The sequence below is a fragment of the Phyllobates terribilis genome, unplaced genomic scaffold (genome assembly GCF_046119375.1).
Source record: "Phyllobates terribilis strain yellow unplaced genomic scaffold, ASM4611937v1 Scaffold_9__5_contigs__length_417890890, whole genome shotgun sequence".
NCBI classification, from domain to species: domain Eukaryota; kingdom Metazoa; phylum Chordata; class Amphibia; order Anura; family Dendrobatidae; genus Phyllobates; species Phyllobates terribilis.
Window position 1 is genome coordinate 413,682,395 of NW_027362769.1, and position 14,194 is coordinate 413,696,588.

General features: G+C 46.8%; 1 protein-coding gene across 1 annotated transcript in view; it reads left to right on the forward strand.

Moving 5' to 3' along the window:
* Positions 1 to 2,350: 2,350 nt before the first annotated feature.
* Positions 2,351 to 14,194, forward strand: part of KREMEN2 (kringle containing transmembrane protein 2) — a 54,454-nt gene continuing 42,610 nt past the window's right edge. The window contains exon 1 of the mRNA XM_073649034.1: positions 2,351 to 2,613. Coding sequence (XP_073505135.1) covers positions 2,556 to 2,613 — 58 coding nt within the window. The 5' untranslated portion in view covers positions 2,351 to 2,555. The remainder of the gene's footprint in view (positions 2,614 to 14,194) is intronic.

Here is a 14,194-nt window from a genome sequence, read left to right on the forward strand (position 1 = left end):
ATGAAGGCCAGAAATGGCAGTATTTTCAGCGCAATTATATGTGATCCATGTGACGGACAAACCACAGTTTTAAATAGCTGGATTTTTATCGCTGTCATATGGAAAGGACCTGGCTGTATTCTGCAGTGCCAACAAGCAAATGGCGCAGAAAAACGGTGTTCTCTGGATTGCTTTTTAAGCAAATAATAAGGATTAAGATCCCAAAAAAATTATTCCTGACCCCTGAGACCTGGGCCTTTGTCTAGAAATATCTAACAGCAGCAGAAGGCAGAACTGGAATGGAGCCTCTTGTCCTATATGCACTGCAGTCTGCTATATACCCTGCCTGCCTATATACACTACCTGCCTATATACACTACCTAACTGATATCTCTGCAGATGGATTAGTCCTCAGAAGGACTGTTTGTTGAGATGGATTAGTCCTCAGAAGGACTGTTAGTTGAGATGGATATGTGTCTCTAATATAGTCTGTACACCTGCACTAACTAGAAACAAGCGAATCTCTCCCTATCTCAGCAGCAGCTCTCCCTACACTGTCTGATCCGGAGTGACTGTGATGAGCATGGCGGTGCCAGGTCTGATATACACCTGATGACGCTGTGCGGCCAGCCAATCACTGTAATGCCACAACCAACATGGCTGCAGCATTACAGTGAGTGGCAGGCAATCCCTGCATGTTCATTGGCTCTGTAAAGAGTGCCAAACATGCAGGGAGGGGACCCGAACTTCCGCCCGAGCAACCCGGAAGTAGTCGGCGAGCTCCGAGCATCTTGTGAGTATGCTCGCTCATCAGTAACTACTAGGCTTTCTGTCTTGGCTCCTGCGGTCCTGTTCTATTTCCCGTGTTTTGACTCCAGCTTGTATTTTGGCCACCCGCTTGTCTCCTGATTTTGTTCTTGACGTGTCTTTTCGGCTTAGACCTTGCTTGACAACCATTCCTTCTTCTGGTTCACACTTCTGTATGGCAGCCCTTACATGGAAGTAATACACTGGATCCAGTTGTAAGACCAGATCCCTGTACAGGGGTGAAAGAGTGGTTGGGTTTCTCTGGAATCTTTAAAAATAAATGGTGTGCGCTATTGGAAATTGGACACACTGACCATAGTTAACAGACACAATTAAACAAGATTCTCTGGAATCTGCCAGACAGATGGGCTTGTGCCAAGTCTGTCCGAGGTCAGGCCTTTCTGAGCCGGTAGCCTCTGACAGACGTAACAGTTACTTGGGATCCGGTATGATCTCAGCGTTTCCAGAACTTCCATCTTCTTCTAGAGAAGCCATTATTTGATGATTTGGAGGTTGGTTAGGGTCATTTTCTGCTGAAAGGTGAAATCCATCCTCCTCCTTTTTAGCAGAGGCCTGAAGGTTGTGATGTAAAATTTCCTGATATTTGGAAGTGTTCATAATCCCCATCCCCTTGACTAAAGCCCCAGAGCACAATGCTGCCTTCACCATGCCTCACTGTGGGGATGGTGATCTGATAATGTGCGGTGTCAGCTTTGCACCTTTTAGAATTATGCCCACAAAGTTCTCCCTCAGTCTCATCAGACAGAACACGTTCCCCACATGTTTTGTCAAAATTGCTGGAGGCTTTGGCAGAACAAAGCTGGACCTGGATGTTTTTCTTAGTAAGATACTTCTTCTGTCATGTCTCTCTTCCCCCACAGGCCGGACATTTGAAGAATATGGTAGATTGTGGTCACGTGCAGGACACAGCCAGGACTGACCAGAAATTCCTGCAGCTGTTTAATGTTGCTGTCGGCCTCTTGGAGCCTCCAATTTTCTTCTTGTCTTTTCATCAATTTCTAAGGTACGTCCAACTCTAGGTAATGTCATTGTTGTGCCGGTTGTCAGCCCCTTCTTGTGACGTCTTCACAGTGTGCATGGTAGATCTGATACCTGGGAAATGTTTCTGTACCTTCTCCTGACTGATAACTTTAAACCGTGAGATCCTTTGCTGTGTTGTCAACTGTTTACAACCAGAAAATATAATGAAAATCCTCCTAGAGCAACGACCCTTTCTCTGGGGCTATTCAGAATCACTGTAAATGACGGCGGCCGAGCGCTGACTACTATGTAAGTAGAAATGTGATTGGCTGATTCTGAACACAATATTGATGTCTAAAGATGGAGGACAGAGAAGTCTCTGGAGGTGGATGTCAGGGGCACATACATTTCTCTGTATTAATGTATATTTGCAGTACAATAGGAATAATCTAGTCAGTTTTAGAGACAGCAGCTGACACACAGAGACCCCCGCCTGCAGGTAGAGGTGAGACAACTTCCTACAGGTGCAGAGGACGGGTACAGACATGAGTCGCCTGCAGCTGCTGCTCATGGTATAAGAGATCCTGCATGAGCCACTGACTCACAAAGAAGCGAGCAGTCTCTGCACCAGGGGTCTCTCACCAGTGAGTCTCCGCACCAGGAGTCTCTCGTTAGCACTCTCCATACCCAGGGTTTCTCCACTAAGGGGGTTTACACCCCAGGTCAATCTTTTTCTGGACATTCCTCCTTGCTGACCTCATCTCTGCGATCTCTTTACATTGAAGAAGATGCTGGCGTTGGTTCTGGGAATTGTGGTTCGTGTTATGTCGGAGCTTTCTACGCCAGGTGTGTGATTTGCGGTATCGGTCATGAATGGGTTACTCATGTATCTAATCTCTCCTTGTTCCTCTGCCTACATCTGGTTTCTGCCTTGGGGTCTCGACATGTTTGAGCAGATACTCCTTCTGCCTGTGACCCTTTTGATGTGGGATTTGTGCTGGGACGTTGGGGTCTCTTTAGGTCGGACTGCAATTATAGACCATTTTAATGCTCGCTGTATGAAAAATTGGAGAATTGATCTCACCTGGAAATATGGTCACCGGCCGAGCGGCAGAAATATGTGCACTCCACAGTGTGACCGCTCTTACACTACAGACCTCCACAGTGTGACCGCTCTTACACTACAGACCTCCACAGTGTGACCGCTCTTATAGTACAGAGCTCTATAGTGTGACTGCTCTTACAGTACAGAGCTCTATAGTGTGACCGCTCTTACAGTATAGAGCTCTATAGTGTGACCGCTCTTACAGTACACAGCTCTATAGTGTGACCGCTCTTACAGTACACAGCTCTATAGTGTGACCGCTCTTACAGTACACAGCTCTATAGTGTGACCGCTCTTACAGTACACAGCTCTATAGTGTGACAGCTCTTACAGTACAGACCTTTATAGTGTGACCGCTCTTACAGTACACAGCTCTATAGTGTGACCGCTCTTACAGTACAGAGCTCTATAGTGTGACTGCTCTTACAGTACAGAGCTCTATAGTGTGACCGCTCTTACAGTACAGAGCTCTATATTGTGACCGCTCTTACAGTACAGAGCTCTATAGTGTGACCGCTCTTACAGTACAGAGCTCTATAGTGTAACCGCTCTTACAGTACAGAGGTCTATAGTGTGACCGCTCTTACAGTACAGAGGTCTATAGTGTGACCGCTCTTACAGTACAGAGGTCTATAGTGTGACCGCTCTAACAGTACAGAGCTCTATAGTGTGACCGCTCTTACAGTACAGAGCTCTATAGTGTGACTGCTCTTACAGTACACAGCTCTATAGTGTGACTGCTCTTACAGTACACAGCTCTATAGTGTGACCGCTATTACAGTACACAGCTCTATAGTGTGACCGCTCTTACAGTACACAGCTCTATAGTGTGACCGCTCTTACAGTACACAGCTCTATAGTGTGACCGCTCTTACAGTACAGGGCTCTATAGTTTGACCGCTCTTACAGTACAGGGCTCTATAGTGTGACCGCTCTTACAGCACACAGCTCTATAGTGTGACCGCTCTTACAGTACACAGCTCTATAGTGTGACCGCTCTTACAGTACAGGGCTCTATAGTTTGACCGCTCTTACAGTACAGGGCTCTATAGTGTGACCGCTCTTACAGTACACAGCTCTATAGTGTGACCGCTCTTACAGTACACAGCTCTATAGTGTGACCGTTCTTACAGTACACAGCTCTATAGTGTGACCGCTCTTACAGTACAGGGCTCTATAGTTTGAACGCTCTTACAGTACAGAGCTCTATAGTGTGACCGCTCTTACAGTACAGAGCTCTATAGTGTGACCGCTCTTACAGTACAGAGCTCTATAGTGTGACCGCTCTTACAGTACACAGCTCTATAGTGTGACCGCTCTTACAGTACAGAGCTCTATAGTGTGACCGCTCTTACAGTACAGAGCTCCATAGTGTGACCGCTCTTACAGTACAGAGCTCCATAGTGTGACCGCTCTTACAGTACAGAGCTCCATAGTGTGACCGCTCTTACAGTACAGAGCTCTATAGTGTGACCGCTCTTACAGTACAGAGCTCCACAGTGTGACCGCTCTTACACTACAGAGCTCTTTAGTGTGACCGCTTTTACAGTACAAAGCTCTATAGTGTGACCGCTCTTACAGTACAGAGATCTATAGTGTGACCGCTCTTACAGTACACAGCTCTATAGTGTGACCGCTCTTACAGTACATAGCTCTATAGTGTGACCGCTCTTACAGTACATAGCTCTATAGTGTGACCGCTCTTACAGTACATAGCTCTATAGTGTGACCGCTCTTACAGTACAGAGCTCTATAGTGTGACCGGTCTTACAGTACAGAGCTCTATAGTGTGACCGCTTTTACAGTACACAGCTCTATAGTGTGACCGCTCTTACACTACAGAGCTCTTTAGTGTGACCGCTCTTACACTACAGAGCTCTATAGTGTGACCGCTTTTACAGTACACAGCTCTATAGTGTGACCGCTCTTACAGTACACAGCTCTATAGTGTGACCGTTCTTACAGTACAGGGCTCTATAGTGTGACCGCTCTTACAGTACAGGGCTCTATAGTTTGACCGCTCTTACAGTACAGGGCTCTATAGTGTGACCGCTCTTACAGTACACAGCTCTATAGTGTGACCGCTCTTACAGTACAGGGCTCTATAGTTTGACCGCTCTTACAGTACAGAGCTCTATAGTGTGACCGCTCTTACAGTACAGGGCTCTATAGTGTGACCGCTCTTACAGTACACAGCTCGATAGTGTGACCGCTCTTACAGTACACGGCTCTATAGTGTGACCGCTCTTACAGTACAGGGCTCTATAGTTTGACCGCTCTTACAGTACAGAGCTCTATAGTGTGACCGCTCTTACAGTACACAGCTCTATAGTGTGACCGCTCTTACAGTACAGAGCTCTATAGTGTGACCGCTCTTACAGTACACAGCTCTATAGTGTGACCGCTCTTACAGTACAGAGCTCCATAGTGTGACCGCTCTTACAGTACAGAGCTCCATAGTGTGACCGCTATTACAGTACAGAGCTCTATAGTGTGACCGCTCTTACAGTACAGAGCTCCACAGTGTGACCGCTCTTACACTAGAGAGCTCTTTAGTGTGACCGCTCTTACACTACAGAGCTCTATAGTGTGACCGCTTTTACAGTACAAAGCTCTATAGTGTGACCGCTCTTACAGTACACAGCTCTATAGTGTGACCGCTCTTACAGTACATAGCTCTACAGTGTGACCGCTCTTACAGTGCAGAGCTCTATAGTGTGACCGCTCTTACAGTACAGAGCTCTATAGTGTGACCGCCCTTACAGTACAGAGCTCTATAGTGTGACCGCTCTTACAGTACACAGCTCTATAGTGTGACCGCTCTTACAGTACAGAGCTCTATAGTGTGAACGCTCTTACAGTACAGAGCTCTATAGTGTGATCGCTCTTACAGTGCAGAGCTCTATAGTGTGACCGCTCTTACAGTGCAGAGCTCTATAGTGTGACCGCTCTTACAGTACAGAGCTCTATAGTGTGACCGCTCTTACAGTACACAGCTCTATAGTGTGACCGCTCTTACAGTACATAGCTCTATAGTGTGACCGCTTTTACAGTACAAAGCTCTATAGTGTGACCGCTCTTACAGTACAGAGGTCTATAGTGTGACCGCTCTTACAGTACACGGCTCTATAGTGTGACCGCTCTTACAGTACATAGCTCTATAGTGTGACCGCTCTTACAGTGCAGAGCTCTATAGTGTGACCGCTCTTACAGTACAGAGCTCTATAGTGTGAGCGCTCTTACAGTGCACAGCTCTATAGTGTGACCGCTCTTACAGTACAGAGCTCTATAGTGTGACCGCTCTTACAGTACAGAGCTCCATAGTGTGACCGCTCTTACAGTACAGAGCTCCATAGTGTGACCGCTCTTACAGTACAGAGCTCTATAGTGTGACCGCTCTTACAGTACAGAGCTCCACAGTGTGACCGCTCTTACACTACAGAGCTCTTTAGTGTGACCGCTCTTACACTACAGAGCTCTATAGTGTGACCGCTTTTACAGTACAAAGCTCTATAGTGTGACCGCTCTTACAGTACAGAGGTCTATAGTGTGACCGCTCTTACAGTACACGGCTCTATAGTGTGACCGCTCTTACAGTACACAGCTCTATAGTGTGACCGCTCTTACAGTACATAGCTCTATAGTGTGACCGCTCTTACAGTACACAGCTCTATAGTGTGACCGCTCTTACAGTACAGGGCTCTATAGTTTGACCGCTCTTACAGTACAGGGCTCTATAGTGTGACCGCTCATACACTACAGAGCTCTATAGTGTGACCGCTTTTACAGTACACAGCTCTATAGTGTGACCGCTCTTACAGTACACAGCTCTATAGTGTGACCGTTCTTACAGTACAGGGCTCTATAGTGTGACCGCTCTTACAGTACAGGGCTCTATAGTTTGACCGCTCTTACAGTACAGGGCTCTATAGTTTGACCGCTCTTACAGTACAGGGCTCTATAGTGTGACCGCTCATACACTACAGAGCTCTATAGTGTGACCGCTTTTACAGTACACAGCTCTATAGTGTGACCGCTCTTACAGTACACAGCTCTATAGTGTGACCGTTCTTACAGTACAGAGCTCTATAGTGTGACCGCTCTTACAGTACAGAGCTCTATAGTGTGACCGCTCTTACAGTACACAGCTCTATAGTGTGACTGCTCTTACAGTACACAGCTCTATAGTGTGACTGCTCTTACAGTACAGGGCTCTATAGTTTGACTGCTCTTACAGTACAGGGCTCTATAGTGTGACCGCTCTTACAGTACACAGCTCTATAGTGTGACCGCTCTTACAGTACAGGGCTCTATAGTTTGACCGCTCTTACAGTACAGAGCTCTATAGTGTGACCGCTCTTACAGTACAGAGCTCTATAGTGTGACCGCTCTTACAGTACAGAGCTCTATAGTGTGACCGCTCTTACAGTACAGAGCTCTATAGTGTGACCGCTCTTACAGTACACAGCTCTATAGTGTGACCGCTCTTACAGTACAGAGCTCCATAGTGTGACCGCTCTTACAGAACAGAGCTCCATAGTGTGACCGCTCTTACAGTACAGAGCTCTATAGTGTGACCGCTCTTACAGTACAGAGCTCCACAGTGTGACCGCTCTTACACTACAGAGCTCTTTAGTGTGACCGCTCTTACACTACAGAGCTCTATAGTGTGACCGCTTTTACAGTACAAAGCTCTATAGTGTGACCGCTCTTACAGTACAGAGGTCTATAGTGTGACCGCTCTTACAGTACACGGCTCTATAGTGTGATCGCTCTTACAGTACAAAGCTCTATAGTGTGACCGCTCTTACAGTACATAGCTCTATAGTGTGACCGCTCTTACAGTGCAGAGCTCTATAGTGTGACCGCTCTTACAGTACAGAGCTCTATAGTGTGACCGCTCTTACAGTACACAGCTCTATAGTGTGACCGCTCTTACAGTACAGAGCTCTATAGTGTGACCGCTCTTACAGTACAGAGCTCTATAGTGTGACCGCTCTTACAGTACAGAGCTCTATAGTGTGACCGCTCTTACAGTGCAGAGCTCTATAGTGTGACCGCTCTTACAGTGCAGAGCTCTATAGTGTGACCGCTCTTACAGTACAGAGCTCTATAGTGTGACCGCTCTTAGAGTACACAGCTCTATAGTGTGACCGCTCTTACAGTACATAGCTCTATAGTGTGACCGCTTTTACAGTACTAAGCTCTATAGTGTGACCGCTCTTACAGTACAGAGCTCTATAGTGTGACCGCTCTTACAGTACATAGCTCTATAGTGTGACCGCTCTTACAGTACAGAGCTCTATAGTGTGACCGCTCTTACAGTACAGAGCTCTATAGTGTGACCGCTCTTACAGTACAGAGCCCTATAGTGTGACCGCTCTTACAGTACAGAGCTCTATAGTGTGACCGCTCTTACAGTACAGAGCTCTATAGTGTGACCGCTCTTACAGTACACAGCTCTATATTGTGACCGCTCTTACAGTACAGAGCTCTATAGTGTGACCGCTCTTACAGTACACAGCTCTATAGTGTGACCTCTCTTACAGTACAGAGCTCTATAGTGTGACCGCTCTTACAGTACAGAGCTCTATAGTGTGACCGGTCTTACAGTACAGACTTCTATAGTGTGACCGGTCTTACAGTACAGAGCTCTATAGTGTGACCGCTCTTACAGTACAGAGCTCTATAGTGTGACCGCTCTTACAGTACAGAGCTCTATAGTGTGACCGCTCTTACAGTACAGAGCTCTATAGTGTGACCGCTCTTACAGTACACAGCTCTATAGTGTGACCGTTCTTACAGTACACAGCTCTATAGTGTGACCGCTCTTACAGTACACAGCTCTATAGTGTGACCGCTCTTACAGTACACAGCTCTATAGTGTGACCGCTCTTACAGTACAGAGCTCTATACTGTGACCGCTCTTACAGTACACAGCTCTATAGTGTGACCGCTCTTACAGTACACAGCTCTATAGTGTGACCGCTCTTACAGTACAGAGCTCTATAGTCTGACCGCTCTTACAGTACAGAGCTCTATAGTGTGACCGCTCTTACAGTACACAGCTCTATAGTGTGACCGCTCTTACAGTACACAGCTCTATAGTGTGACCGCTCTTACAGTACACAGCTCTATAGTGTGACCGCTCTTACAGTACACAGCTCTATAGTGTGACCGCTCTTACAGTACACAGCTCTATAGTGTGACCGCTCTTACAGTACAGAGCTCCATAGTGTGACCGCTCTTACAGTACAGAGCTCTATAGTGTGACCGTTCTTACAGTACACAGCTCTATAGTGTGACCGCTCTTACAGTACATAGCTCTATAGTGTGACCGCTCTTACAGTACACAGCTCTATAGTGTGACCGCTCTTACAGTACACAGCTCTATAGTGTGACCGCTCTTACAGTACAGAGCTCCATAGTGTGACCGCTCTTACAGTACAGAGCTCTATAGTGTGACCGCTTTTACAGTACAGAGCTCTATAGTGTGACCGTTCTTACAGTACACAGCTCTATAGTGTGACCGCTCTTACAGTACACAGCTCTATAGTGTGACCGCTCTTACAGTACACAGCTCTATAGTGTGACCGCTCTTACAGTACAGAGCTCTATAGTGTGACCGCTCTTACAGTACAGAGCTCTATAGTGTGACCGCTCTTACAGTACAGAGCTCTATAGTCTGACCGCTCTTACAGTACAGAGCTCTATAGTGTGACCGCTCTTACAGTACACAGCTCTATAGTGTGACCGCTCTTACAGTACACAGCTCTATAGTGTGACCGCTCTTACAGTACAGAGCTCTATACTGTGACCGCTCTTACAGTACACAGCTCTATAGTGTGAACGCTCTTACAGTACACAGCTCTATAGTGTGACCGCTCTTACAGTACACAGCTCTATAGTGTGACCGCTCTTACAGTACACAGCTCTATAGTGTGACTGCTCTTACAGTACACAGCTCTATAGTGTGACCGCTCTTACAGTACACAGCTCTATAGTGTGACCGCTCTTACAGTACAGGGCTCTATAGTTTGACCGCTCTTACAGTACAGAGCTCTATAGTGTGACCGCTCTTACAGTACAGAGCTCTATAGTGTGACCGCTCTTACAGTACAGAGCTCTATAGTGTGACCGCTCTTACAGTACACAGCTCTATAGTGTGACCGCTCTTACAGTACAGAGCTCTATAGTGTGAACGCTCTTACAGTACAGAGCTCCATAGTGTGACCGCTCTTACAGTACAGAGCTCTATAGTGTGACCGCTCTTACAGTACAGAGCTCTATAGTGTGACCGCTCTTACAGTACAGAGCTCCACAGTGTGACCGCTCTTACACTACAGAGCTCTTTAGTGTGACCGCTTTTACAGTACAAAGCTCTATAGTGTGACCGCTCTTACAGTACAGAGGTCTATAGTGTGACCGCTCTTACAGTACACGGCTCTATAGTGTGACCGCTCTTACAGTACACAGCTCTATAGTGTGACCGCTCTTACAGTACATAGCTCTATAGTGTGACCGCTCTTACAGTACATAGCTCTATAGTGTGACCGCTCTTACAGTACAGAGCTCTATAGTGTGACCGGTCTTACAGTACAGAGCTCCACAGTGTGACCGCTCTTCCACTACAGAGCTCTTTAGTGTGACCGCTCTTACACTACAGAGCTCTATAGTGTGACCGCTTTTACAGTACAAAGGTCTATAGTGTGACCGCTCTTACAGTACACAGCTCTATAGTGTGACCTTTCTTACAGTACAGGGCTCTATAGTGTGACCGCTCTTACAGTACACAGCTCTATAGTGTGACTGCTCTTACAGTACACAGCTCTATAGTGTGACCGCTCTTACAGTACAGGGCTCTATAGTGTGACCGCTCTTACAGTACACAGCTCTATAGTGTGACCGCTGTTACAGTACACAGCTCCATAGTGTGACCGCTCTTACAGTACAGAGCTCCATAGTGTGACCGCTCTTACAGTACAGAGCTCTTTAGTGTGACCGCTTTTACAGTACAAAGCTCTATAGTGTGACCGCTCTTACAGTACAGAGGTCTATAGTGTGACGGCTCTTACAGTACAGAGCTCTATAGTGTGACCGCTCTTACAGTACACGGCTCTATAGTGTGACCGCTCTTACAGTACACAGCTCTATAGTGTGACCGCTCTTACAGTACACAGCTCTATAGTGTGACCGCTCTTACAGTACAGAGCTCTATAGTGTGACCGCTCTTACAGTACAGAGCTCTATAGTGTGACCGCTCTTACAGTACAGAGCTCCACAGTGTGACCGCTCTTACACTACAGAGCTCTTTAGTGTGACCGCTCTTACAGTACAGAGCTCTATAGTGTGACCGCTTTTACAGTACACAGCTCTATAGTGTGACCGCTCTTACAGTACACAGCTCTATAGTGTGACCGTTCTTACAGTACAGGGCTCTATAGTGTGACCGCTCTTACAGTACAAGGCTCTATAGTTTGACCGCTCTTACAGTACAGGGCTCTATAGTGTGACCGCTCTTACAGTACACAGCTCTATAGTGTGACCGCTCTTACAGTACACAGCTCTATAGTGTGACCGCTCTTACAGTACAGGGCTCTATAGTTTGACCGCTCTTACAGTACAGGGCTCTATAGTGTGACCGCTCTTACAGTACACAGCTCTATAGTGTGACCGCTCTTACAGTACACAGCTCTATAGTGTGACCGCTCTTACAGTACAGGGCTCTATAGTGTGACCGCTCTTACAGTACAGAGCTCTATAGTGTGACCGCTCTTACAGTACACAGCTCTATAGTGTGACCGCTCTTACAGTACAGAGCTCCATAGTGTGACCGCTCTTACAGTACAGAGCTCTATAGTGTGACCGCTCTTACAGTACAGAGCTCTATAGTGTGACCGCTCTTACAGTACAGAGCTCCACAGTGTGACCGCTCTTACACTACAGAGCTCTTTAGTGTGACCGCTCTTACACTACAGAGCTCTATAGTGTGACCGCTTTTACAGTACAAAGCTCTATAGTGTGACCGCTCTTACAGTACAGAGGTCTAGAGTGTGACCGCTCTTACAGTACACGTCTCTATAGTGTGACCGCTCTTACAGTACACAGCTCTATAGTGTGACCGCTCTTACAGTACATAGCTCTATAGTGTGACCGCTCTTACAGTGCAGAGCTCTATAGTGTGACCGCTCTTACAGTACAGAGCTCTATAGTGTGACCGCTCTTACAGTACAGAGCTCTATAGTGTGACCGCTCTTACAGTACACAGCTCTATAGTGTGACCGCTCTTACAGTACACGTCTCTATAGTGTGACCGCTCTTACAGTACACTGCTCTATAGTGTGACCGCTCTTACAGTACATAGCTCTATAGTGTGACCGCTCTTACAGTGCAGAGCTCTATAGTGTGACCGCTCTTACAGTACAGAGCTCTATAGTGTGACCGCTCTTACAGTACACAGCTCTATAGTGTGACCGCTCTTACAGTACATAGCTCTATAGTGTGACCGCTCTTACAGTGCAGAGCTCTATAGTGTGACCGCTCTTACAGTACAGAGCTCTATAGTGTGACCGCTCTTACAGTACACAGCTCTATAGTGTGACCGCTCTAACAGTACAGAGCTCTATAGTGTGACCGCTCTTACAGTACACAGCTCTATAGTGTGACCGCTCTTACAGTACAGAGCTCTATAGTGTGACCGCTCTTACAGTGCAAAGCTCTATAGTGTGACCGCTCTTACAGTGCAGAGCTCTATAGTATGACCGCTCTTACAGTACAGAGCTCTATAGTGTGACCGCTCTTACAGTACATAGCTCTATAGTGTGACCGCTTTTACAGTACAAAGCTCTATAGTGTGACCGCTCTTACAGAACAGAGGTCTATAGTGTGACCGCTCTTACAGTACAGAGCTCTATAGTGTGACCGCTCTTACAGTACACAGCTCTATAGTGTGACCGCTCTTACAGAACAGAGGTCTATAGTGTGACCGCTCTTACAGAACAGAGGTCTATAGTGTGACCGCTCTTACAGTACAGAGGTCTATAGTGTGACCGCTCTTACAGTACAGAGGTCTATAGTGTGACCGCTCTTACAGTACAGAGCTCTATAGTGTGACCGCTGTTACAGTACACAGCTCTATAGTGTGACCGCACTTACAGTACATAGCTCTATAGTGTGACCGCTCTTACAGTGCAGAGCTCTATAGTGTGACCGCTCTTACAGTACAGAGCTCTATAGTGTGACCGCTCTTACAGTACACAGCTCTATAGTGTGACCGCTCTTACAGTACAGAGCTCTATAGTGTGACCGCTCTTACAGTACACAGCTCTATAGTGTGACCGCTCTTACAGTACAGAGCTCTATAGTGTGACCGCTCTTACAGTACAGAGCTGCATAGTGTGACCGCTCTTACAGTACAGAGCTCTATAGTGTGACCGCTCTTACAGTACAGAGGTCTATAGTGTGACGGCTCTTACAGTACAGAGCTCTATAGTGTGACCGCTCTTACAGTACACAGCTCTATAGTGTGACCGCTCTTACAGTACACAGCTCTATAGTGTGACCGCTCTTACAGTGCAGAGCTCTATAGTGTGACCGCTCTTACAGTACAGAGCTCTATAGTGTGACCGCTCTTACAGTACAGAGCTCTATAGTGTGACCGCTGTTACAGTACACAGCTCTATAGTGTGACCGCTCTTACAGTACAGAGCTCTATAGTGTGACCGCTCTTACAGTACAGAGCTCCACAGTGTGACCGCTCTTACACTACAGAGCTCTTTAGTGTGACCGCTCTTACACTACAGAGCTCTATAGTGTGACCGCTTTTACATTACAAAGCTCTATATTGTGACCGCTCTTACAGTACAGAGGTCTATAGTGTGACCGCTCTTACAGAACACGGCTCTATAGTGTGACCGCTCTTACAGTACACAGCTCTATAGTGTGACCGCTCTTACAGTACACAGCTCTATAGTGTGACCGCTCTTACAGTACATAGCTCTATAGTGTGACCGCTCTTACAGTGCAGAGCTCTATAGTGTGACCGGTCTTACAGTACACAGCTCTATAGTGTGACCGCTCTTACAGTACACAGCTCTATAGTGTGACCGCTCTTACAGTGCAGAGCTCTATAGTGTGACCGCTCTTACAGTACAGAGCTCTATAGTGTGACCGCTCTTACAGTACAGAGCTCTATAGTGTGACCGCTGTTACAGTACACAGCTCTATAGTGTGACCGCTCTTACAGTACAGAGCTCTATAGTGTGACCGCTCTTACAGTGCAGAGCTCTATAGTGTGACCGCTCTTACAGTACAGAGCTCTAT